At 34.0% G+C, this 25,537-nt stretch overlaps 1 protein-coding gene across 6 annotated transcripts in view; it reads left to right on the top strand.

Annotated features, from left to right (window-relative positions):
* The first annotated feature begins 196 nt into the window (after window positions 1–196).
* LOC119642551 (sodium/calcium exchanger 1) overlaps window positions 197–25,537 on the top strand; it is a 92,663-nt gene continuing 67,322 nt past the window's right edge. For all 6 annotated transcript variants that reach the window (XM_038041718.1, XM_038041716.1, XM_038041714.1 and 3 more), the window contains exon 1: window positions 197–2,599. In XM_038041718.1, coding sequence (XP_037897646.1) covers window positions 825–2,599 — 1,775 coding nt within the window. In that variant the 5' untranslated portion in view covers window positions 197–824. The remainder of the gene's footprint in view (window positions 2,600–25,537) is intronic.

Raw genomic sequence — 25,537 nt, 5'->3', positions numbered from 1 at the left:
AAAAAACAAAACATAAAAAAAGAGTTAGGCAAAGAAGAAAACGTTTAAACCAAATTTATTAATCGAATTGCTTGTGACACACGCACCGCTAACACTCTCATCAGCAGACATATACACGTAATAAATATATATATACCCATAACGAGATATCGCTTACAATATTTTCTATAAACAAAAACAAAAATGATAATTTAAATCACTCACATATAATTTAAGCAATAAAAATAAAAAAGTAACAAAAAATTAAAAGTTAGAAAAACGTTGGTAAAAAGTCACATACCCAGTAGTTGCTGTAAGAAAAAGAGAAGCTTCCCTTACTTCCCCAGGATAAAATTTAATTCGCATTTGAAAGCACTTCGCACGCAGAACAAAGAAGCAAAGATTCCCTCACAGCACTCACAAATATACATTCACAACACGTTCAATCACGCAACGCCACCACTCGCTATTGTAAAAGATCTTAAACCGTCCAAAGTCAAAGTCAAAACCAAAGCCATACGCTTAAGAATAAACGCTTGAAAGTGTTGTCCTATATCTATAAAACGCTATAAGGCGATCGAGTGCCCATCACTGTATCACTTGTCAAGAAAGGAATTCCAATGCAATTTTTTTTTATAAATATCCGATAAGACTCTTCGAATAATTGACTGATCCCGTCTTCTATTTGATAACGAACAACAACAAATTTACACGTAATATATACCAAAGCCAGCATTTAAAAACGAGGTGGCTTTCTGCTGTTTTACAACCGCTTGGACACATCCTAACAAATTTTCGTGTACATATCCTTTACATTACGTAAGCACTATAATCAAAGAAATTCAATGGGATCAACTTGTGATCGGTCATTTACACAATTTATGTGGAAGCTGTGCTTGCTCTTGGCGTGTTGTACAATAACGCTCACACTGGCCGCCGATGATGAAAGTTTTAGTAATTCAACAATGTTAAAGCGTCTTCATGAGGACGACTATGACGACGGTATGCTGATGGTTGCATCACGTGGAATTGAAAACAATGACGTTGATGAGGAGGGCGTCTGTCCGGACGGTCTAATGGTGGCTGCATGGAAACCGCAAAAAAATTTATCAACTGGCGATCGAGTTGCACGGGGCCTTGTTTACTTTTTCGTTATGATCTACTTGTTCATAGGCGTTTCAATTGTGTCCGATCGCTTTATGGCGGCAATTGAAGTGATCACGTCCAAGGAGAAAGAAGTTATTATTAAGAAGAAGAATGGTGAAAAACAAATTGTGGTGGTGCGAGTGTGGAATGAGACCGTTGCCAATCTCACCCTTATGGCTTTGGGCAGCAGTGCGCCTGAGATATTGCTTTCGATAATTGAAATGTTTGCAAAGAAATTCCAAGCTGGCGATCTGGGCCCAGGTACAATAGTAGGTTCTGCAGCATATAATTTATTTGTCATCATTGCATTGTGCATTGTGGTGATTCCGAATGGCGAGGTCCGCAAGATCAAGCATTTGCGTGTGTTTTTTGTAACTGCAACGTGGTCGGTGTTCGCATATATATGGCTGTATTTGATTTTGGCTCAGATATCTCCAGGTCGTGTCGAGGTATGGGAAGGCCTACTAACATTCATGTTTTTTCCTGCCACCGTACTGACAGCATATATAGCCGATCGTCGTCTATTGATATTTAAGTATTTAGATAAAAATTATCGGATGAACAAGCGTGGCGTTATTGTGAGTGCCGAGGGCGACGCAGCTCTCGAAATGGATCAGCAGCAGCAAACCGATAAATTAGCTGCAGACAGTGATGAAATGAGAGAATTCGATGAGGCGCGACGTGAATACATTTCTTTGCTAAAGGAGTTACGCGCCAAATATCCACAAAGTGATCTGGAGCAATTAGAAATGATTGCACAAGAACAAATGATTAATCGAGGCCCCAAATCCAGGGCTTTTTATCGTATACAAGCAACAAGAAGAATGGTCGGCAGCGGTAATATTATGCGTAAAATACAAGAGCGGGCTCAAAGCGATCTAAATGAGATAAAAGCTCAATTGCAGCGAGTCGATGTTAATGTTGAAGAAGATGAAGCCATATTGCGCGTGTTCTTCGACCCCGGCCATTACACGGTAATGGAAAGTTGCGGTGAATTCGAAGTACGCGTAGTGAGACGGGGTGATTTATCTGGTTATACGACGGTTGAATACGAAACGGAAGACGGTAGTGCTGAGGCTGGTAGTGATTATGTGGGTAAAAAAGGTGTACTCAATTTTCCACCCGGTGTGGATGAGCAACGATTCAAAATTGAAATTATTGATGACGACGTTTTTGAACAAGACGAACATTTCTATATACGGTTAAGTAATGCCTCAGATCCGGCTGTGTTAGCGGTACCCAAAGTTGCTACAGTGATGATTCTTGATGATGATCACGCTGGCATTTTTGCAATTACACAATCTTCACATGAACTCACTGAATCGGTTGGTGTCTACGAGGTTAAAGTGCAACGTTATTCGGGTGCGCGCGGTAAAGTCCTCCTTCCTTACTGGACGGAAGATGGGACTGCCAAAGCAGGCAAAGATTATGAGCCGCAAGAAGGTCAACTTGTTTTTGAAAATAACGAAACTGAGTAAGTAATTATTTTAATATTTGTCTTAAAAACTTTTCTCTTAATGAGATTCGAAGCTAAACTCACCAACAATATTTCTCCAATATAACATTATTTTTAACGGTGAACGGACTCTATCCATAAATTGAATAAAAATAGCTTTTTTTTTTATGTAAACTATGTCGAATGAAAAACTTGTGTAATTTTCATAAAGTCCTCTTTTTTTTAACATTTTCCGTTGAGGATAAAAATGGTTATAAGCGCTTCATCGTTCCGTGTGAAATAGACATAGTTAAGAACCTATAGGTGTTAATTATACCTACGTCTAGGCCTAGCTTCTGTTGAGCATAAGGGTGGCTATAGTGACTTTACCGCTCCCTATGAAAAAGCCTTAGTTAAGAATATATATTTGCTAACCAGGCCCAAGTATAGAATCGTTTATTTGCCTCCATTTAATTCAATGTTCAATTTTGCAAAATGCATAATTGCATAAGCATCTGCACAGATTTAAGGTGCGGTAAGTTTTATCGAAGTATAATATGCCATTCCGCCTACGGTGCACAGCCGAATTTACTTTTGTAGTGAGCATCGGATATTTGCTTTAAAGTGAGCAATTTTTTTTTCTACTATAAAAGTTAACAACTTTTAAAAAACATGAGAAAGCTTTTTATGAAATTCAAGCATCGTCCAACTTATATGTGCAAGCGTCGGTATTTTTAATGGCTACATATACATATAAAAATAATTGAAATTTAACTTTAACCTGTAAATGTTACAACTAATGGATTAAAATTTTTGGAATAAATATCAGAAAAATTTATATGTTAAACAGTGTGTTGAAATTTTTTTTTTATATCGTTGATATTAGAAAGAAAATACAAAACTAAATTGTTATTAAACTTTTATTATCAAGCTTTATATTCGACGGTTGATTTACTTGCGGTAAATGAATATATCGAATAAAATAACGGGGATGACATTATGTCGTTGTTATCATTAAACGCATTGTTATTTCATTCATTCATTCGTTTATCATATTCATAGTTTAATTACAACGTCTTCTAACTAAGAATAAAATAAGGATCGCCTTTAATTGATTACGTTACGATTAAATAAAATACAAAGTTATAATAATAAAAAAAAAACAACCATTAACTAAAAGGATTACGCCGTGTTGCTATAGTCGGGATCAAATTTATGAGTCATTGCATAATTTACATAATTTCCACAACTGTTCATGTAAGTCATACTAGGTGCAGTATTATAATAATTTAAAAGATTCGTTGTTTCTGGTGGTCTGGTCTTTTGGTGACATGGAAATCAACATGAGCAGGTAGGAATGAAGAGTTCACTTCGATTTATATCGACTTGGCTAAGACACTGTGCTCTTTGTCCGAGAATGGTTGATCTATAAATTTCAGCTTGTGCCTACAAGGGGCCAAACTTACCGAGGTATCTCAATCTAAGCCTCGAAGAGCAAGTGAAAAAAATTACTTTTGCACTGTTTTCAATAAATCGGTATAAGGTAGTTAACTTTGTTAAGCAAGAGGCAACGACTTTAGTAAAGATAATAGAGTGTAGCATCAATTTTAAAACGGTTGTTTTTCAACAAGTCTAAAGCTATTTGTTATACTTCATCAAAGTTTTTCAAATTTTTCGTAAACATCCATGGAAGGCTTTGACTTGCTAAATTGGTCAAAAAAATGACTCTATGAGAAAAATTCTTATCTTCCCGTTTATCGTTCAGGGCCCAGTTGATCTATGTTGGTTTACGCCTCTCTCTGAAATATACCCCAAATTGGTCATAAATAAATCCAATATCTGGAAATGGCTCTTAACCCGCTAATTCGACTTAGCAACGGTATGATGTTGCATATCGATGCAAATATTTTCACGTATATGGGCTAACGAAAATTTCCATAACAAAAAATTCGGCCAGTTTGCAAATTCGCTGCTAATTTTTATACGGTATTATTATAATGTCAAGTTTTTTTGTTTATGTTACTGAAGTGAATTCCAAGACCATAATCGCTATTTTGCTTATAATCCGTCCGACACAACCAAATCGATTTCACTTTCCTCAGCGTTCGACAAAGTCTTTGCCGTACATTGTGGGGATTCTGATGAGTATTCTAGTATAATATACTAGTACTCGAGTTGATATTCACCTGTTGAGATATTTTGTATTTCTCTTACTTCCCTCCGATCATATCTTCATATTAATTAAGAACATATGGCTCCAATTTTCAACCCATTACAATTGCTCTTTGCTAAATTCAATAATTAATCATAATTGAAATTTTATAGCTTTATCTGAAGCGACAGCTAATGAATAATTGGTATTCTTTCAAAATGTATACTGGGAAATTTAGTCATATTTATAATCTATAAACAAATTCCTTTTAATTTGGTAGTCCCTGTACTTTTATTTTATCACTTACAAGTTAATGTCAGCGATAATATGAGTTATATTAAACATATTGTAATATCAATGAGCCCGATGAAGCAACGAATCAACCAGCTAACCAGCTAACCAGCCAACCCCAGTTACTACACAAATAATCAATCTAATGGTCGTCGTCATTGTCATCAGCAAACACATTCGGTGATTGTTGGTATTGCGCTTACTGTGTGTGGCGTGGGTGGCCTTTGGCATTGCCGTGGTATTATATGGAAACCATAAAATTTTAACCTGAATGTCATGGAGAAGCAATGTTATGTAAACACAAATATTTAACATTTCCATTTTTATTTAAATTCGTTTTTCTCACTATTTAACATGGGACCATACCACATATGTGCGCCGATAGGCAAACTCATAATAAACAATCGTGTTAATCAATATCTTGTGTATGAGCGGGATATAGCAACAAGAAAAATTCAATGAACCTTTGGGGAATAACTTAAGCATATGACTCCAAAAAGCTTGCAAAAGCAATATTTAATGCACAGTTTGCGGAATTCCCTCAGGATGAATCTGATGTGAAATTCACAATTTTCGCTGTTTGTTATTAATGAAGCAAAAAACCTTCAACCATATGTGAAAATGGTGTTACTTGATATGATGTTATACCACAAATCCTAAACCCTTACTTTAGTGCACACAATCTCCCTCTTTACGCAGCAGATTTGTTCCCCATCAATTCGTATAGAACAAAAATGAAAATTCTTGTATGCGAAATCTTGTAGATCGCGAACTTCAAAATATTAACACATCTTACAATAAAATTACCACAACTAATGAAACGAAAAGTGGCGGTTGAGACATAGCTTTAATTTTTTAACTTAAAGTACGCCTAAATGATAACCTGACTTTACGGGTGCAAACTTGCGGTTCATTTTCTGGAATTTATTCCCGAAAGACTAAAAACTCTAATGAAATCTATTTTTAAACATACTTGTAAATTTCTTGAAGACCTAAAAAAGTTACATTTAGTAATTTTCTTGAAAGCTGCATAGCAACGCAGCACTACGGCCCAAACATTCATTTTCCTTTCATTCTCCCTGGGCGAAACATTGTATGCACTTACACGTCTAACCTCAATTCGTAAGCAATGTCAGCTTCTTTGATCTATTCGTATTCGTATTCATTCTGGTAAAAAACCTGCGATTTTTTTTAAATATTCATTTTATTAAAATAATTATTTATTTTTTTGACAAAATTTATTGAATATAAAATCGACCAAAGTTAGTCAATCCAAAAAATAGTAGGTGTGTCACACACATTAGGAAAAATTGCTCTGAAACTATATGACAGCAGTAGCTTTGAAACTGAAGCTCGCTAATTAGATGGCTAACTTGCAAAACGTAGTTTCGAGAAAGAAGGCAATCATTATTTTAAATAGTCGTAATCTTAAATCCTTTTAAGTAATGACTTCATACGTGGAAAATTGATTGAGTGACCTTGACCTACATAAATAATTAGAACATCAAAAACTATTTCGATGTAACTGTTAAGCATTTAAAAAATTACTATCATTACTCCTTTATACGATAGATATTTTTCTATGAATTGTTGTTATACTCTCTTCATCGCACTTCATTAAATTCTGTTTCGATTGTTGGTCCTTTTTAGTTACCTTTTTGTATGCCTTGTCATATTCGCATTTGTTAATATATCAAAAGTATACGGCTCTTGCAAAATCCAATTCTTTTAGTGAGTATAGTCTCATCGTCCGTTTACTAGACCAGAAGACCGTCGTAAACAACATAATATAACCAAATATTTTCAAAATAATGAACTGAACTTCAGTTGAAAAAGTGCTTGTGAAGTCGAAGTTCGCCTTTTTGGAAAAAACCACGAAAGAAAAGAAAGAACGAAGAATGTGTACCGTGTAAAACGAGGGGGAAGTGTATTTTACTCTTCATATCTACGCTATACTTTGGGAAATATATTTCCCATAAATATTGCCAGCATATACGTACTTATGGTGGCTTACTTAAGCTTGAGTAAGTTGCCGTTCATTCTCACGACCATTCACTTATTTGATGCATTCTTCATTCAGACAGTTTAAAGATGAAAGCAGAAAATGATTTCAGACGAATTTTAAGCGATTTGCTCACAAACGGTACCTTCTTCTCACCACTGGGGTGAGACTAAAAAGATCTTCTTATTTTATTTATCTAAAATATATTTACGAAAATGATATGTCGCGCATAGTTCTGGAAGTTGCTTCGTTTTTACTCTGGCCTGGTAAACCGATGCGTACTTTGCATATTTTTAGCAAATGGTTATTCTGTGTTCGATTCGATGTGATCACGCATTATTTGTTTTCATCCGTGGGTCCGGAAAAGTGTTTTGCTAGTAAGAACGTACAATATAGTGTTTAATAAGATTGAAGAAAAGTAATGAAAATTTTTTCGATCGGATTACTAATAACATTCAAATATCTAACTGAGAAGAAGCTTTCCTCATAGCTTTCTTTCTTTTTTAACAACATAGTTTTGATACGAACTAAAAAATTCCATATCGGCTTAGAGATAGGAACTCTGGACGTCCTACAAATCGACGAATCAATTATTTTCAATACAAAATTTCATACATATGTAGGTATCTGATTCATGCTACTACGAAGCATTGCACAATGAAGAAATTCATGCAGACAACAAAATGTAGAGACTGAGAAACTTGTACCACTGAACCAGTCAATAAACAAGATATCTAAAGCCAAACAGAGCCACAAGAAAGAAGGTCCTTTTTAATCTTAGACGATTGTATCTCAAACTTCAATAATATTCGCTTGCTTGATTGCATTACGAAGTGAAAAAAAACTTGGAAAATCTTTGAACTCTATATACGGATGTTCAAGAAGAAAACAAAATTTAATTTTTAACAAATTAAAAATTGGATTTTTTTAATTAGTTATTTTACTATTTAGTAATCACATTGGGAAGTGTAAATTTTTGAAATTTGGAGAAAAATATTCCAGAAACTATTGCAAACGAAAAGTGCATATTTCTCTTATTTATTTACCCATGATAAAATTTTTGCATTAGATAATAACTGTAATTAATTTGAAAAGACAACGATACTGAGCCAATAATAAAAATTAAACTTTTGTAAATACTTGGAAGAAGAAACATAAAAAACAAGCGAAATTTTATTTTAACTATAAATTCCAAAAGTCGACGAAAGAGAACAATACCAGAAACACACACACACACACACTCATATACTTAATTATGTAATTGTACTTAAGAGACAGAACCAACTGATTTCATTTTGTGTACAAACTAAACAGACATCGAAATACACGACTAGTATTGCACGTATATAAACAATAATAAAGCACTCTCAGTGTTACCCTCTATTCTACAATTATATTGATATTGATACCGTTTAGTGGCACACCATAACGACACAGCAACAAAAAGTCAAAAGCTATTTTTATTTCCCAATTGCTCTTTTTCTTTTTTTTTTTCTGTCATTGTGCGATTGTGTGTTCAAGAGAAATTCGTTCCACTTAAAAAAATTTAAGTTGGTAAAAATGAAATGGCAGACGATTTAGTTGTTATGCGTTAATTGCTCCTTGATGACCAATTGGAAAACTGCAGTGTTTTTAATGATTGCGGTGACGCATATATTTGGTACTCTAGTCACTTTAATCTCGCTAATGGTCTCGTGAGTATTTTCATGTGAAGATTCTTTAGTTAAGTAATAATAATGTTGAATAATGCTTGAGTTGATTAAATTGTACATAAATTCTGATTTTCGTTTGTTTAAACAACTAACAACATTATAGTGGGCAATGTCCCCGACCGTTAAATACCCTACAACGCTCTACAGTTATTCATATAACGATCTTCCGAAATAAGGCGTAGATCTCCAAAATTTGCAAATCGTCATCTTTTCGTACTTTGCTGAGTTTTTATTAATTAGCCACAATTTTTTCAATAAATTTTAGTTGCAGTATTTTTTGATGTGTGCCTTTCGCTTCAAGGTGCAAAATTGTTTGTGTTCTCTTTAGAAATGCTTTTCTTGTGTGCTTAGACTTGGTGATGAACAAGCAAACAATGATGGGTTGCTCCCCGCCGTCAATTACTCTACATCAGTTGGTTTAATATAACGACCTTTTATAATAAGTCTTTATGTGGGGATTAGTCGAAAATGTGGTCCGATTCGAACTATCCCCAATAATGGTTGTCCTTGGGTCAGGACACACCAGTGCGCCAAGTCTCCTCAAAAAATCTCATAAATTGTGGCCTGTGCGTAAGAGCACGACGTGCAAATAAACTTAGAGCGATTTAGAAAGTGATTCTATATCAGGCTCAAGGAGCGCAAACCATATATATATATGGGGTATAAAAAGTCAATAATACATTTTAAAATATCGATTGAAACGGTTTTTACGATTTTAGTTCGTAGAAAGATATTCACATTTTTTTTTTTTTTGTGTAGAAAAAAAGATTTTCACCACTGTTTAGTGATATCGCCCACAAATTAGCAAAAGGATTTGGAATTATCCTAAACTAGAAACAAAAACTTTTGTTTTTGAAATAAAAAATATCAACTTCGCCCACTCCATATTATGGAGCATCAACACTTAATTCTATTACATTTTTGGTTTTTTAAGAAGGTGATGGATGTAAAAGATTCGGTCCCGATCGAATTTAATACTCTCACTTGTTTCAGTTTTTTTTTTTTTTGAAACATTTTAAGACAAAAATTCGTCCGTGGCGGAATATCTTCTTTGTTGCCTTTTTTTATTTATTACTTTGACTGTGTTTTAGTTAAATTCTTATAAATTATTAAAAAACTCTAAATCATTTATTGCTGGTAGTGAATTATATAAATAATTAAATAAATTATTTTCACATTGAACGTGCAGATGTGTGTTGATAGTAACTAATCCGAATAAGTTAGTAGTTTTTCTTCATACCCAAGCGGGTGAAAGTTACCTGAGGATTACTTCATTCTTCTTGATAGTCATGTGAACTAAATTAACTTTCCGAAAGTGCGCAAAGGCACCATAACGATTCCTTTTTATATGATCCGGTTTTTAAATCAAAACAATATGGAATTTTTTAGTCACCACTAACTAGGAATTAGTTAAACACAGCCAGAGGGAACTTCTCTAGAATTTTAATGGTATACTAACAGTTCGCTTGGGAAAAAAAATTGCTTGCATCTCAAAACAAATAATTAGAGTATAACTCGCGTGCGTGGGCGGGAGACTCCAAAATTTTCTTGGAAGAAAAGTCGAAACTCTCGATAACCTTGAGCATCAGCGTAATGGGGGCTGTGTTGCGTTTATGTACAAATACATTCAGCTCTTAAAAGATAAAATCTGTGTACCACATAAAGCACTATGATTACTCGTCATTTTTTAACTACACACCCCGCGTTTGGAACAATTTTGGGAAAAAACCTTTAAAAAAATTGGTTTTTTGTAAATCGTGTAAATTAGCAGATTGCCCAACACATTAACCCATCTGGTACCCTTCGATTCGATACGGATTCGAGTATCGTCAATCCTTCCCTTTTTTGTTCATCAGACAGCAAGTTGTCCTTTCATCTTCCTCGTCCACTTTGGAAGCCCAATCACAAAAATCATAAAAACTTTTGGTTATTTCAAGTATCTTCCTCAAGGCAATATTGTACGCTCACTTAACTTAGGATCTATGCAATAAATAAAATATTTCTTTATACTTGGAAAAAGAACGGAATATTTTTCCGATAAGTAAAAAATAGATCGCACACTTACAAGACCAAAGGCACGCCATGAATGAGGAGAACATCATAAATGAAAGTATTTATGGTGAGTTGCTTATGTTATTAGGTTTAACAATTTTTAGAAGTTGGATAATATTCAAGACATTTCCGACTTTGGCCGGTGAATCACAAGTGCTGTCAATCAAATAGAGTTTTAAAATGATTCGTAATTTCGTGACAGGGACATAATAGTGGAAAGGGACGCAATTTCGTTATTAACTTGTCAACTGTTTGGAAATATTTTTAGTTTAAAAATTACTCAAATTTCGTTACAAATTTATTCGTATACCTGTTTCTGTACTGATAAAGGTATGTCAGATATGTATGTATGAATGCAACAACAAGGAGAGCTTAAAAGAAATCCATCATTCGATTCAGAATCATTGGCGCAATCAATGTAAACCTGTCTGTGCGTTGGTGTGTGTGATCTTTGCTCTGCGTTCGACCTACACGTTACAAAGTTTAAAAATATTTTAAGGAATGCGTTTATAAGGGAAAAAGGTTTACTTTTCTATACTTGAGAAGATGGGAATTCCTCTAATTCTAACTATTTCCAACGTATGAATTAACTATGGTAATTTTTAGGTTAGTTTCCTACGATGATTGTTTCAAAATGAGGCCTTGTTTGACAAGCCTGGTACCAAAATAAGCCAGTGTACGAAATTTTGTGAAAATAGTTCAAATTTGCGACATGCGCAAATCGATTCAAAAAATAATCCTAAATCGATCGTTTTAGTGAAAGGGAACTGGTGTATAGAGTATACAGTGCATAAATTGAAACAAGGTGAAGTGATGATTTATGTATGATATTTAAGATTTGATGAAACCAATGGCGTTCCCTCTCTAGTTAAGAAGAAGCTATATATCACTATATCCTTCCACTATATCCTTTACTAAGGATAAATATGAATCAATGTTTTGAAGTCAAAGAAATTATTCTCCATCAAATTGCATGGAAAATATGAAAAAACGGAGATGTGGGTTAAAAAGAGAATGCATCGAAAATCTTCAAAATTACTCTCTTGCCAATCTATTAAATTTTTTATTGCTCCAAATTAATTGTAAGGTCAAGGCAAATGTTTGAAAATCTCAATCTTAAACGTGTTCGCGCACACAAAACAAGTAAAACAATTAAATTTCAAAGATTTCGTTTAAATAAAATCCTCTGTTATTGCTTATTAATATTATTTAGTCAACTAACCGTCATATATATGCATAAAATTGTTTGAAATTTATACTCAGACATACGTGTGCGTGTATTTGATACGTCATGCGTCTTTTAACTTCTTAAGTAACAATGGTTCGATATGTAGAATGAATAAATTTCCATAGAGCGATAGTGCTATTTTACGGACCACCCAAACTTTTGTTAGGGTATACTACACAGACCTCTATGTGCGTATGTATATGTATCTGAATATGGCTCTGTATATATAGTATTGGCAAGTTATTTATATCGCATGCATAACAATGTCGGCATATTTATGTATTTTCTCGTATACATTACGTTTTCACAAACACACACACACACTTACACATGCATACATATACAAATGCACACATGCACAGCAATTCTACATGCATATGAATTGTATTGTTTGCTTTTGTATTGTGTGTTGGGCGGTTGTGTGCTTTCAATTTCCGTCATTGTTTTAAAGTCCATTCATTCTCTGACTTGAATTGTGCTAAACTGTATAGAGGCATCCGGCAGCCGGCAGCCGGCAGCAGAAATCAACTTGTTAACGTTAGTTAGTCGAAGGTGGGTCGATTTTGTCTCTCCGAGCCTTCGGTGCCGCTTAGTGCCAAATATCAATCGCATGTAATTCACTTGTTCACTTACTTAAAATTGACTTTTCATCAACACTCGTTCGCTCGCCCCTTACGGTTTTTTCATTTCTTATTAGGTTTCGTAAATTGCTGCCCTTTCTCGTAAATATGACGTAAGCATCATACATGTACTTATGCCCCTAGCCCTCCCTCCATAACCATATACTACGTCTATATGTAATAAATATAAATATCTATTACGTATGTATTATTACAAGTAAATATACGTGCTCGTGTGTCTTTATTGAGAAAACCGGAAAAGAAATTTGTATATATTCAGCAGAGGGCATTAATTTATGCTTTTTTCTTCCTGTAATTATAATGTTTTGACTGCGGAAGTCGCAAAATGTTTTCAACATTTTATGAGCAAGCAGGCAATATGTTTGTGCGTTTGCTGAAATCTGCATAAAATTGTGGTAAGATTTGTGTGTGTTTATGTTGTAAGTATTTGGATGTTAATATTACGTACAACACACGTTGTTATAAATGCCATTGTTGACAATGTTTTATGCGTGACACCTCTGGTGTAAAGGAAATTATGTGGTTAATATCTTGCAAAAGCTTTTGCGTGATCCAAAGTGTCATTGACATCGATATGTGGCCGAAGGTTGGTGTAATATTTATTAAATTTTCTCACCTCCTATATGTAATGAATGAATGTAAACAATGGGTGCCATTTAAGTTGATCGCACTCCTAAAATTTATCAAAGATTCTATGCGAAACAATTTGAAAAAGAAGTTGGATATGTTCCCGAATTTCTTCTTAACTTTTCTCACGTTAGTGATGTGCGAGTCATGAACTTTTGTGTTCAAATCGCATATCTCAAATTTTCGAAATATTCTTATAAAATTTGGTGTCCTAACATCATCTGGTTCCAGGGACGACCACGTCGAAGATGGGTTGAGTTTCTCGAAAAGTTATGCGTTTTTATTATATTATAAAAAAAATTGGAACAGAATATGGTTGTGAGCTCTTTGCTACATTTATATAACATTGGTCTCTTTTTCGAGTTGTCTTCCATAGAAGGACTCTCAAGAGAAGTAAGCTTTTATATCGCAATAAATTCTGATTTTTGTTCTTCTATGATTTAAATAGAAAAACAGAAAAATTATAAATTCTTCGGCAAAAACATTACGTATACTATATATGGAGGATGTCGGTTCGCGTGATGAAATTTCGAAACGTTAATATAACCATTCCTTAATAAGAAAAAGTTATAGCTGAAATAAAAGTTTCCGTGAATTTTTTTACAGAATATTATAGACAAAACCTTAAAGCCTTAATATAAATTAATTAATATTAGAAAAGAAAAAATTTTTACACTATTTCGCAAATGGGGTTGATGAAGGGAATGTGAATCCTCCATTAATGGCCTTTTCAACGATGTTCAGGTTGTGTTAAGTTTTGCCCGGAGAAAAATTTTTTTTGGGACTTTGAAAAATGCCGCACTTACCATAATATAGGGCAACCCATAAGCAAAGTTTGAAAGGCCACTCCGGGCAATTTGATTTCATTAGCATCGCAAATTAAAAACGTTTGAAATTTTCTTTTTGTTCGGTTTTCTTGTTTTATTATTTTCTATTGTATATATAACCTACGCAATCACCAGAGGAGGAATGCGTCCTTATACGCATTTTGTCTGGTGCTCGAGGGCCTAATTTTCCTCATGGCAACATGTGCGCCGTTTAGCGCACTACATGTCTCAGGACGTACACTCTCTGTGTCATCGGGCATCGGGAGGTTGAATCTTCGTAATAGTGTACCCACTTTGAATCCCCAGAGAAATAACCTACGATTTTCAAAGCTCGTCGAAAGAATTTAATTAAACACACGTATGTCAAAGAGTAGCTTTCTACTGCATATTTTATGGATTTGAAAATTCGAATATAGATCGGTAAAATGAATGCAATAAATTTTACTTTCAAATGAGAAAAAGCCGTACTTTGTACGGTTCTCGGTAGTTATTCCTAAATATTTCAAACGGGATAAGGGAATTACTGCTCTTTCATCCTTTCTATAGGAAATATAATAAATTTTCATTACTGCCACAGAATTACAGTTGAATAAAATATACATGTATTTATATAAGTATATATAATATATATATTGTAAGTCGGTATATACATTTATTTACTTATTTGTTTATTTATTCTTTCTCTGACAGTAAAATTAAAACAGAAACAGAAATAGGGAAACTTAAGCGTAGAAAATGCCATGATATGTACACGACTAGCTTGTACACTACTATCCAATACAGAAAGCATTTTTACATATTAACAGAATATTGTATGAGCTCAGGTCAACTCATAGAGACGTTGCATGCTGATTCAAATAAAATGTCATATATTTCAAACATATGGAAAACATAAAAGGTGCTCGAAAATTTTCGAAAGAAAATAACGCAAAAAAGAGAAAAAGTGGGAGTCTCTTATAACAGAAGTTTCTTTTCACATTTTTTTTGCCATAAAAACGTAGTTAATTAATTTTGATATAACACACTAAAGTAGATTTTGAAAATCCAACTCACGTAGATTGAATCAGCGGGGGATCTTCATTCATCAGTCGTTTAGTCATATGAGAGACAATCAACTGACTATAAGCAATGTTTCATTCGTCTACGTACATGTGCTTGCATGTATTTTGACAATTTTTTCACTTGACAAAAGGGTTTATTGAGAAAAATTGGTGCAATATGTCAAATTATTTTCCATCATTTTCTACAACTTCGTCTCACCTTATATCATATCTACAGCACGTTGGAAGAACGATATTGGTTTGGCAGCCGTCCACTCACCGACCTAGTTTCGCATTTCGGTAACTTTGTGGAACCGCGTACCAGCCAAAACAACCCTAAGCTGTCCGAATGTTTTTGAGAGTTTGGGCTTGCCATCCAATAAATATTGCAATTCATTATCTTTGAACTTTCTTTGCTCCCCAAGCTGTTCTTCGTCACTGGCATAAAGATCACCACATTTAAACCGTTGAAATCAAAAATCTTTATCATTTTTACCAGTAGAAGTTGCTGGCCAAAATAAGTGCAAGCCCCTAACATATAGCTGTTGTCTCATGCAAAAAATGGTTGAAGTTTTGCAATTTTTACTTTAGATGTAATGAAAAGCTCTATTCGAGTAAAAAATACACGCTTCTTGCAAAATCTAACATATCGTTAATGTAACGAAATATATTATTGTATATGTATGTATGTCAATTTGTTATCTCATACGTTCATACGCCCACAGTATTTTAAATGATTGAATAATGGGTATCCAAAATACGCTTTAAATGAAAATATTTTTCCTGGTGCCTTTTTTTGTTGTTTTTTTCTGCTTCAAAATTTTCATTTTAGACCAAAAACTACATTAACAAGAAGAACAACGGCGTATACCAAGGATTTATGAGTACAGTTTTACAAAAACATACAACCATTCGGTTTTTTTTCTTTTTTATTTTATTTGGTCTTTATAGGTATAAAGACGTCTTTATGTCTGGTTTCAGTTACGACAATATTTGGTTTTTCCTTTTTTTACTGTTGCTTCTCATTATTTTCCAGAACATCTAGCTTGACAACGTTATTTACTCTTTTCATTTTTCTCGTTAATTATGCACATTATATAAGATGTACGTCATCATTCTTTGCATTTTCCGTACGATTCTCGTTAAACCATATAGTAGAAATGATTAATTAACGGGTTGGGCGTTGAATGGGAGAAAGCCACTTATGATTATTCAGGAATCAAAATATCTTAGATTTATTTTAGCTTTGATGACTTTGTCTTCTACGTACAAAATTTCAATTCAAATGGAGTTAAAACAATTATTAATGCATTCGCTAGTCATGCTTTTTTCCCTCTTGGAGCAGTCTAGTTGATTAAGTTTGATAAATATTGTGTTGAAGAAATCATTGATTCTTTGATTACATACGCACAGTTGATGTAGTAGTCAATGAAAATTTGAAGATGACCTATGAATCACGTTGGACATCACTTACGCGTTAAACGTGCATGTTATAAATAAATAAATAAAAAAAATACATTGCTGTTAATTGCACATGTTCGTGTCTCCTCCTATGTTTGCTGTCTGAGGTTGTTCTGAGAAACACGCGAATGAATTTTGAGCCCTCATTTTGCTCCATTAACTTTATCGTTTATCGTATAGGATTATAAAAGATGCAAGTTGGTTCGCAAGCTGTGCCTGAATAAAACAAGTAAAATTACGATATATGGGACCAGAGTTTTCAAAATAAGACCTTATATTAGAAGTGGTTAAAAAAGTAGACGCACCCGGATCGTTTTTATTAGCGTTCGTCTTTGGGCCAACAAATTTAATCAAAATAATTCAATCAAGTTATGTCTTGTAGTTTGACCAGAACAAAACAAGATGGACGGCCGGAGACACACGTTTAGTTCGTGGCTCTGAATCGATCGGTATAATAAAAGATAGATCTGTCTCAAGTCCTTGTGGGTGTTAAGTACGTTCACACGAACATAGCGTACACTTGTAGAGTATAATAATTTGTAAAGAAGCTCCGCATTAGCGTAAATTCGAGATTACTGAAATACGTTAATGCTAAGCTTAGAGAGACATGTTTTACTCATGTGTTATTATGTGATCGTCTCAAAAATGCTCGTATTTTTGTAAATTCGCGGCGATTGTTCAATTCAATTGCAATTGTGATTGTTAATTTAATCTGGTATTGGGATCGTTGGCAGTAGTGAAAAACAAGGGTTTTTTGTCCTAGATTTTGCGAATTCGTAACAAAGTTGGTAGTCAGGAACAATAGTGTTCTTTGCCATAAATCTCTTCAATATCAGCCTTCTTATATAAGAGGTCACGAGAACCACAAAAACTCGTGACTTCCCTTGTGACGTGGGACGTCTCAAAGTACGACCGATCGTTAATATGCGAACTGCCGTCGGTACAATGCCCTCATAAGAATCATTTCCGTATAGCTTCACAAAATACTAACTTGTCAATATGTTAAATTGATTTTGTGTCTTGGGACGTCCCTTATTATTAAAATGAATTCCTTAAAGCTGTTTTAAAAGTGTTTGCATTCACATATGAATTCTCTTAGGCATTTTTTTCTTTTTAACGTAATAAATCATTCAGGGCACGTTTTCTATGCGTGACAATAAGCGTTGCGCCTTTAGCGTTTCACCATAGTGTACTCTAATGCACCGAAATTTGACCATACCTTCCGTTTGTTTATTTTTTTTATCCCGTCTATCTGTGATACCACAATACGTATTATAATTTATAATTACTATTATTATTAATTTTGACAGGGGAATAAACTCCAAGATTAAAGTCTTAAAGTACTAACAATCTGAAGGCTATCGACTTTATTGAAAACTCTACCGCACATGAGATTTCAACCCATGACCGTTGAGTTGTTAGATGAGTTCCTTTGGCTAGTCAGCCATTAAGGCGGATTTATTACATTTTCAACAGTAAATTACAAAAGAAACTTATTACAGTATCTTAATCAATAGTTAATGATCAAATGAACTAAACTAAGATAATGTCCTGCATTCTTCTTTTATAAGGCTTGTAGTGCTTGAGGGTTTCCCCTTGAAATGTTCCTTTCTACAAAATTTCATGCGATTGTAAAATTGTAACTTTTCAATATTTTCAATAATTTATCAAGCAATATGCTTATCTTACCATATATTATATCCACATCATGTTTAATGCCGTCAGATATAATAGACTTTTTCTCCATCTCTCTATAAATTTCTATTTCTCTCTCTCTTTGGCTCTCTCTCTCCTTATTTATAAACTTTCCATTGAAATTCTCTTGAATTATGTTGGTCGCTCCTTTTCTATTTTTATTTATACTATATATTCATTTTGTAAAAACGTTTGCAACGTTTGCAGAAGGAAGCCTCAGAGACCCTACAAAGTGTATATATTCTTGATCAGCTTCAAATCGATTTAAGCATGTCCGTCTGTACGTCTGTGCAATCTCTGTTGTAAACATTCGTCTGGCCGCAAATGTGAAGCTATTGACTTTAAATTTAGGAAAACATTGGAAGTTCTTGCACACAGCTTGGTATTACAAACGGGGCAAATCGGCTCTCAAACAACTTGGTCTTTTAAGGGAATAAAAAATTAGTTGTTTTGCTCATTACTCACAAACTACTGAAGATAAATTTGTAAAAATTTGAACGTATATTCTCTGAGCGATGCTGTACTACCTGTATATAAATTGAAAAAATTGACCGAGGACCAAAGTGTATCAAAATTCAGTTTTTTTTGCAATACTTTTATAACGAGCAGAAACAAGCGTCAAAAACCTCGTAAAGTATATAAATTCTTCGCCAGTCTCAAAATTTGGAATGCATGTAAGCGTTAACCGTCTGCTTGTCTGCCCGTCCGACCGTCTGTCTAGTAGGCAGTATGCGTGGTAAAGATTCTCTGGTCAGCGAAAAAGAAGATTTCGCTTACTAATTGTCAAAAGACGCGCCTACAACGCCCACATCCTTATACGACAAAAATTTTTATTTTGAAAATAAAAAAAATGAGCCGCATACCACTTCCTGTTATAGAGCATAAAAATTAAGTTCTTTTCCTTTTTTGTATATTTTAGGATAAAGGTGATGAGTAAAAAAGATTCGGTAATGACCGGATGTTATTTTCTTACTGGTTTTTGTTTATTTTTCTTTCGGTCATAAATTTATACATTATAAATTTATATTGTTTATTGAAAATATTTTCTCTTTCTTGGCGTCTTGTTTTATGACCGACTTTTTTGGATAAGACTCCTTTAAAAAATGCTCAATAAGAAGAAAACTATAAAATAATATTTATTTTGTTTTTTTTCTTATATTTTTATACATGTATTACGTACGCAATACACCTTTTGCCAGAAATCATGAATGGGTCACTTTATGCACCTATCAATCGTAGATAATATTTTATTCAATTTTCAGTTTAATCTACTTTTGCTGATGTTGGGTTAACCAAAAAGTCTTACTGCAATACTACCGTTACTGTTATGTATACGAAGTTTTTTCTAGAAGAGACATTTCTCTTACATTGGAAGACTTCAAAATCGCCGTAAGATGAGAGAAGTAGATCATATATGTTATATACGCTTGTATGTTATATTTGCTTGCATTGTAGGAATTGGAGCCCTACAACGCTGGAAATTGCTTTTGTTTCCTTAAAAACACTGCGTAAGACACCTTATCAGTGATTAAGCTAAGTTATCAATGAAATCAACTCCATTTGACGTTGCATCAAGCACAAGACTTGGGAAAGAAAATAAAGTGAATAGGAACGCTTAACCTTCCTGGCAACCTAAAGTAATGAAAAAAAAGCAAAACCTAACGATCAGGCAACGATTAAAAATTCTTACACCACTTTAGTTAATAGTATTCTTTACTATTTGTTGCTATAAAATATCAAATATTAGATTTAGTTGCCCTACAAAAAGGTGATTCTCATTAGAATTTTTATGTAAGAAATATAATAATCCAAATATAGTACATGATGTCATGTTACTAATTTGAAATTTTCATCATAAAGTAATAATAAAAATTAAATTTTATTTTTATATAAAAACTATTATAAGAACTTTATTGTGGGTAGATCTTCTCATCCCGTTCAAACTTTTCGTATGGGTTTAGCAGACCTAAGTATAATCTTCTTTTCACTTTTGTCGAGAAAATTACATCCTTTTTTTAAAATAATGCGCTATAGGAAGAGTGCTCGTAATTATGATCCGTTCCATTATCAATAAGGTTCGTATGTGGCGAAAGCATGTTAGTGTTTTAAATTTTATTGACTTGTCTTGAACATGTTGTAGACAAACTCACGTACAAACGGACGATCAACTTCAAATAACTTGAGAGTTCAAAGTAATTGATATGATGAAGTATGGGCCAAATTCAAAACATTTTTGTAGAAATTTAATGCGTAACTTTGTCATCATTTGTGTAGTGTAAGATATAAATATTTCTTAATTTTTAATATTGTTTAATTTTGCTTGAGAACTTGATTAGGTTTTTGATTCAATCAAAAATTCTTAAATTATTAACTCGACTGAAAAGCGGGTAAACATTTAACCTACAATAGTTGAGTTGAAGGGCTTCTCAAACTAAACTAATATTAGAATTATGGGAAGTGGATACGCCTTCGCAACTCATTGAGACTTGATAAGCTAACCGTACACACTCTTAACCACCGATAGTCTGTCCTAATGTTACCTTTTTTTCACACCATTCTTCTTATATTAAGTTCGAAAGTTATTTAATATAATCAATTAGTTCAACGTTTCTAATGAAATGCTCTTCAGCGCTTAAGTTCATTGCAAAAGAGGAGCAATATTAGTAATGAAGTATGAAGATGAATGATCAATGCGCATTGCTTTTCCATATAAACGAAATGAAGAGCTTAACAGATAAACATTTCTTTAAATGAAATAAGAAACCACAATTTGTTTAATATCTCTTAACCGGACGAAAAACTAATGATGTTTCAATATTAAAATGATATCATGCCTGTGTGTGATCTCCAGTTTAAAAAATAAATACAATGTGTGTACCATATATGCGTATGTATAGCAAACACGTAACAGGTACACAAATATGCTCGTGATTTAATTTATTTTATTTAATGATCAATAATAATGGTCAATATAAGGTATAATTTTTTAATTTATTTCATGATGAAAGTTGTTTCAGAATAATGATTTAAAATATAAATTTACCGCGATTTAGGGTAAGTTCATTATATGACACGTAGAATCCTCCTAACGTGTTTATTTATTTATTTGTTCCTTAAGAAGTCTGATTTGCAATTGCTATCAACTGAGCTTAAACTAATGGTTGGCATAACCTGACCATAAAGTCTTAAACTAGAAGTTAAGAAATCTCTCTCGTCCTCACCCTTGTTAAGATAGAATAAAAATAAGTTTAAAAAAGAATTTGGAATATTATACATTATTCTTTACAATACATATATACACACACTGCCCTTTTCTACACACTTTATGAAATAATACGGTCCGTCAATATGTGCAAATGCACTTGTTTTACATAAATTTCATGTTTTACCACGGTTCCAAGCAGAAAAACGTTGTTATTAATTTTAATTTTGATAGAAACTTTGACAGAAACTTATGTACGCAGCAACGAAATTCAATTGTGGGGATACTGTGACCAGAAGGCAGTTCGTTTATGCCCGCTTGACTTTTTCTACTGCTACTTGGCCATTAAGAGCAAGATTCTTCATTTGGATCAAACCCGACATTTGTGCATTTTTGATCCAGTTCGTAATAAAGCTGCTTGTTTTCAATAGGGGATGAATAGTTGGGAAATTGATTTTTATTCCTAAATTTTAATTACAATTTTTCTATGTTGTACACACTTATGGACTGAATTTTCACTGTACACTGATATTAATTGGTTGTTTTGAATTACGCTATTATGCAAAATAGAATGATTCAACTACAGCGAGCGATAGTAGATTCATTTTGTTAGGTTGAGTTAAATGACAATTTTTGAGCCGATAAATTTACGTGTAATCGGGGAAAGTACGAGGAAATCAAATCGATTTTTCTGTTAGTTTTCCCAATTTAAGAATTTAATCTGATTTCAATAACTGAAAAGGATGTAAGCATAAGTTAGTTACTGTCTAGAAGACTCTCCATTGAATATTGGAATACCTTAAGCAGTTTATTTTTCATTCCTTTCTTAGTAATAGTTTTCTTTTCACATTTTATTTTAAATTGTATAATGTATGCGAAAGGATGAATTTGCGCTTAGCGCAACCCAAGAGTAACCAAACAAAAAATATCGCCGATGCTACCCAATTATCATTCAAAATAAGAAAGCTTTAATTGAGGGAATGTTTGTCTTAAAGAGAATAGAATGTGCTTTTTCTTGTCATCACAGACAGAACGAGAGGAAGATTTTTCTTCCTTCTAATTTTCACTTTCTTTTTATTCTTAGCAGCTAAATAAGAACTTTATACACTAAAACAGATGCTTATTTTCCTCTTCACTTTTCTTTAAGGTCTAAGAGGACATGTTAAATGCGTTTTAATGACAACATCTAAGACAAGAAACACAAACAATGAAATTGATTGTAGAAACAGAGGAAACTGAAAAAAAGCAGTAGACCTTCTCGTTATCTGGTAGTATCTAATGTCATTGTCGATTATAAAAACGGTTTAATATATATAAATATGTATAAACCTTCACACGCCATTGCCATGCAATACGAGGAATTAAAATATTAGTCGGCGTAAAAATATACGGATGAACAGTTTCGAACGCATCTAAGCATAATGTATACGAGATAAGGGTAAATTTCATTTTCAAATGTATTCTGAGGAATTCTTCCAACCACTTATTTTTTCTAAGCATGAACTCTCTATTGGTCTTCATTTTTCATTCTATTTTTTTCATAGGTGTTGTAGTTATGAGAATAACAATAACAGCTGAATGAACAAATAAAAAGTCTCATGTTGATCAAGAACACTTTACTTACTTACTACTACTATATGCCATCTCCAATATATATTTCTAGGTGTTAGTTACAAGAATAATGTTTTTCTCATCTTCGACGGTGGAATGTTAAAAAATCTCTTCATAAAGGCTTTATAGGTTTGCAAAAGTAAGCCAAATGCAATCATAACCATGCCCATTTTTTTTGTAACTCTAAAGTTCGCCGTTGTCAGGAATAACCTCAAAATTTCTGTTCTTAAAATATTTGTATCATTATCATTTTATTCGGAAGACATTCGAAACTTTTAAGACTTTTTAAGAAAAAAAAATTATATATACTATATTATATTATGCATTTATTTTTGTAATTCACTTTTTTAGCTCTTAAACATTGTTATATATATTACGTTCACAATTCTTTATGATTTAAGAAAGTTGATATTTGAGACGTTTCGAAAACATGTTTTCCTCGCATACAGATATCGTAATTCGATATTTCTTTCTCCTGTTCGAAAATGCGCATTAAAAGTACCATAAAATTGATCTTGACCTTGAGTTATTCTCGCCTGTAGTTATAATTCTTAACATTTCGAAAGTTGATAGTGATAAACTCAAAAGTCGACTTATATATAAATGTTTCTCATATATTGGGCCTACGAAAAACGGTTAAGATAAGGTGTTCTTGATTGGCGTAAGATTTTAGGTTGATGAAGGTTAACAGACCCGCCCGTCTGTCCATGATTCTAACATTAGAAGAGTGATCGATAAAATCTACCGACTGTACTTAAATCAGTTGATGTTTGACTATCGACGTATCAAGACCTGTTTGCGCAGGAGAGCGATAATTTAATTGGTTGATAATTAATAATGGGTTGATTGGTGTGGTGTAATCAGTGCGGTTTGAAGACGAAGACAAATAAATAGTAAAATAAAGACTTGCTCAGTGCATAAACAAATAAAAAAAAGTGTTTTGTTTTCTATAACATTGGTTTATGTGTATGTATTTATGGATGTGTATAAAACTATAAATAAAACTCATAAGTGACGCCAGAAGTGCACACAATATGTGGAATCAATTTGTTTCATTTTCATTCGTTGTGCACAATACAAGAGAGGACATTCTGGACAATTATAACTTTTTGAATTGAATTTTGAGCAATAAATAAAAAAAAATAAATAAATCAACTGAAATAAAGGTCCTCCCTTAGTCTGTCTATCAGTGTTGTCAGATATACATTTGGAAAAGACGAAGCAGAAGTAGTCGAGTAGGGAGGGTTGTGTTTCTGTGCTTCTACATAGGTGGCGTTCCAGCATTCAAACTTTTTACCGCTTGGTGGCGTTGGTGTGCTGCCGTACTACTATCCAGTCGTTAGGGTGAGTGTCGTTTTCTTATATATTTCATTATATATATATTTAAATCGAACACTTCGCCTTATCTATTGTACTAGTGCACTAAGTGAGATATTTGAATATATCTCAGTTGATTAGTGCACAATGGGGGTGGGTACGAAAAAGAACCCTGGCCCGAAGAGTGTTGCGGGGAGACTATCCGAGGAAATGACGTCCTCGATGATGAGTTTGTGGTTGCGAAGGGTGGGCAGAAAGTTGGACCACAAAAAGAGGGGTGCAAAACGCGGTTGAAGGGAACATGCGCCGTAGTGACTCTATGCCTTCAGTTTCAGGTTCTTGGTTGGTGAAGAGGCGCAAGGTTAAAACTGGCACTGTGGGTGCACCCGCTGCCCCCATCCCGGTAGTGGGCGCAGCAGCTTCCGCGGCTAGTGCGTGCGGCGGAGCGGAAGGCTGCTGCAGGGTCGGTAAGCAAAGTTAAGATTACTGCTCGCCTGCAGAAATACGTTCTTTCGCCGGACAATGTATCGCTGGACGCTGCCAGTGAGCTTTTAAGCTTTAGTGGCGAATATGAGGCGATCTTCTTCATCCTGGTGGTTGAAAATGTTCGCCTTAGAGGTCACATTAAGAAATTAGAGAAAGGCGGTGGATGTTTTAAATCCGCCACCTGCTTGGGTGGGGCAACCCCAACAACCTTGGTGCCTCTCCCCTTTGTTGAGGCTGCACGGACTGTTGTACCGCCAAAGCCAGTGGAAACCTGGTCTGTGGTTGTTCCTAAGGACACACCTAAGGAAGTGGTCAAAAAGATAATGAAACAGGTGGGACCGACGTTGGGCGCTAGGGTTCGCGGTATCAAGCCAGTCCGCAGGGATGGACCTGTAGATAGTACGCCATCCGTTGCGGAGAGGGAATAGATTGTGGTCAACGTAAAGTTTGGGGAAGTCGGGCTTGACATGTCTAATGTGAACAAATTAGGGCCGAGAGTTTTAGTTCAGTCCATCCATCAAAAATTGAGTCCGTCCGCCTGTATGGATGAGCTTTATGGGATGAAGCTTAAAGGTTCATTCTCTAGTCGGAAAGAGTTTCACGACGGGTTCCGCCTTGTGTCGAAACCGTGGG

The sequence above is a fragment of the Glossina fuscipes genome, unplaced genomic scaffold, assembly GCF_014805625.2.
Source record: "Glossina fuscipes isolate IAEA_lab_2018 unplaced genomic scaffold, Yale_Gfus_2 226, whole genome shotgun sequence".
Classification (NCBI taxonomy): domain Eukaryota; kingdom Metazoa; phylum Arthropoda; class Insecta; order Diptera; family Glossinidae; genus Glossina; species Glossina fuscipes.
Note: the sequence above shows the minus strand (reverse complement) of the source record. Positions and strands in the feature narration are given on the sequence as shown.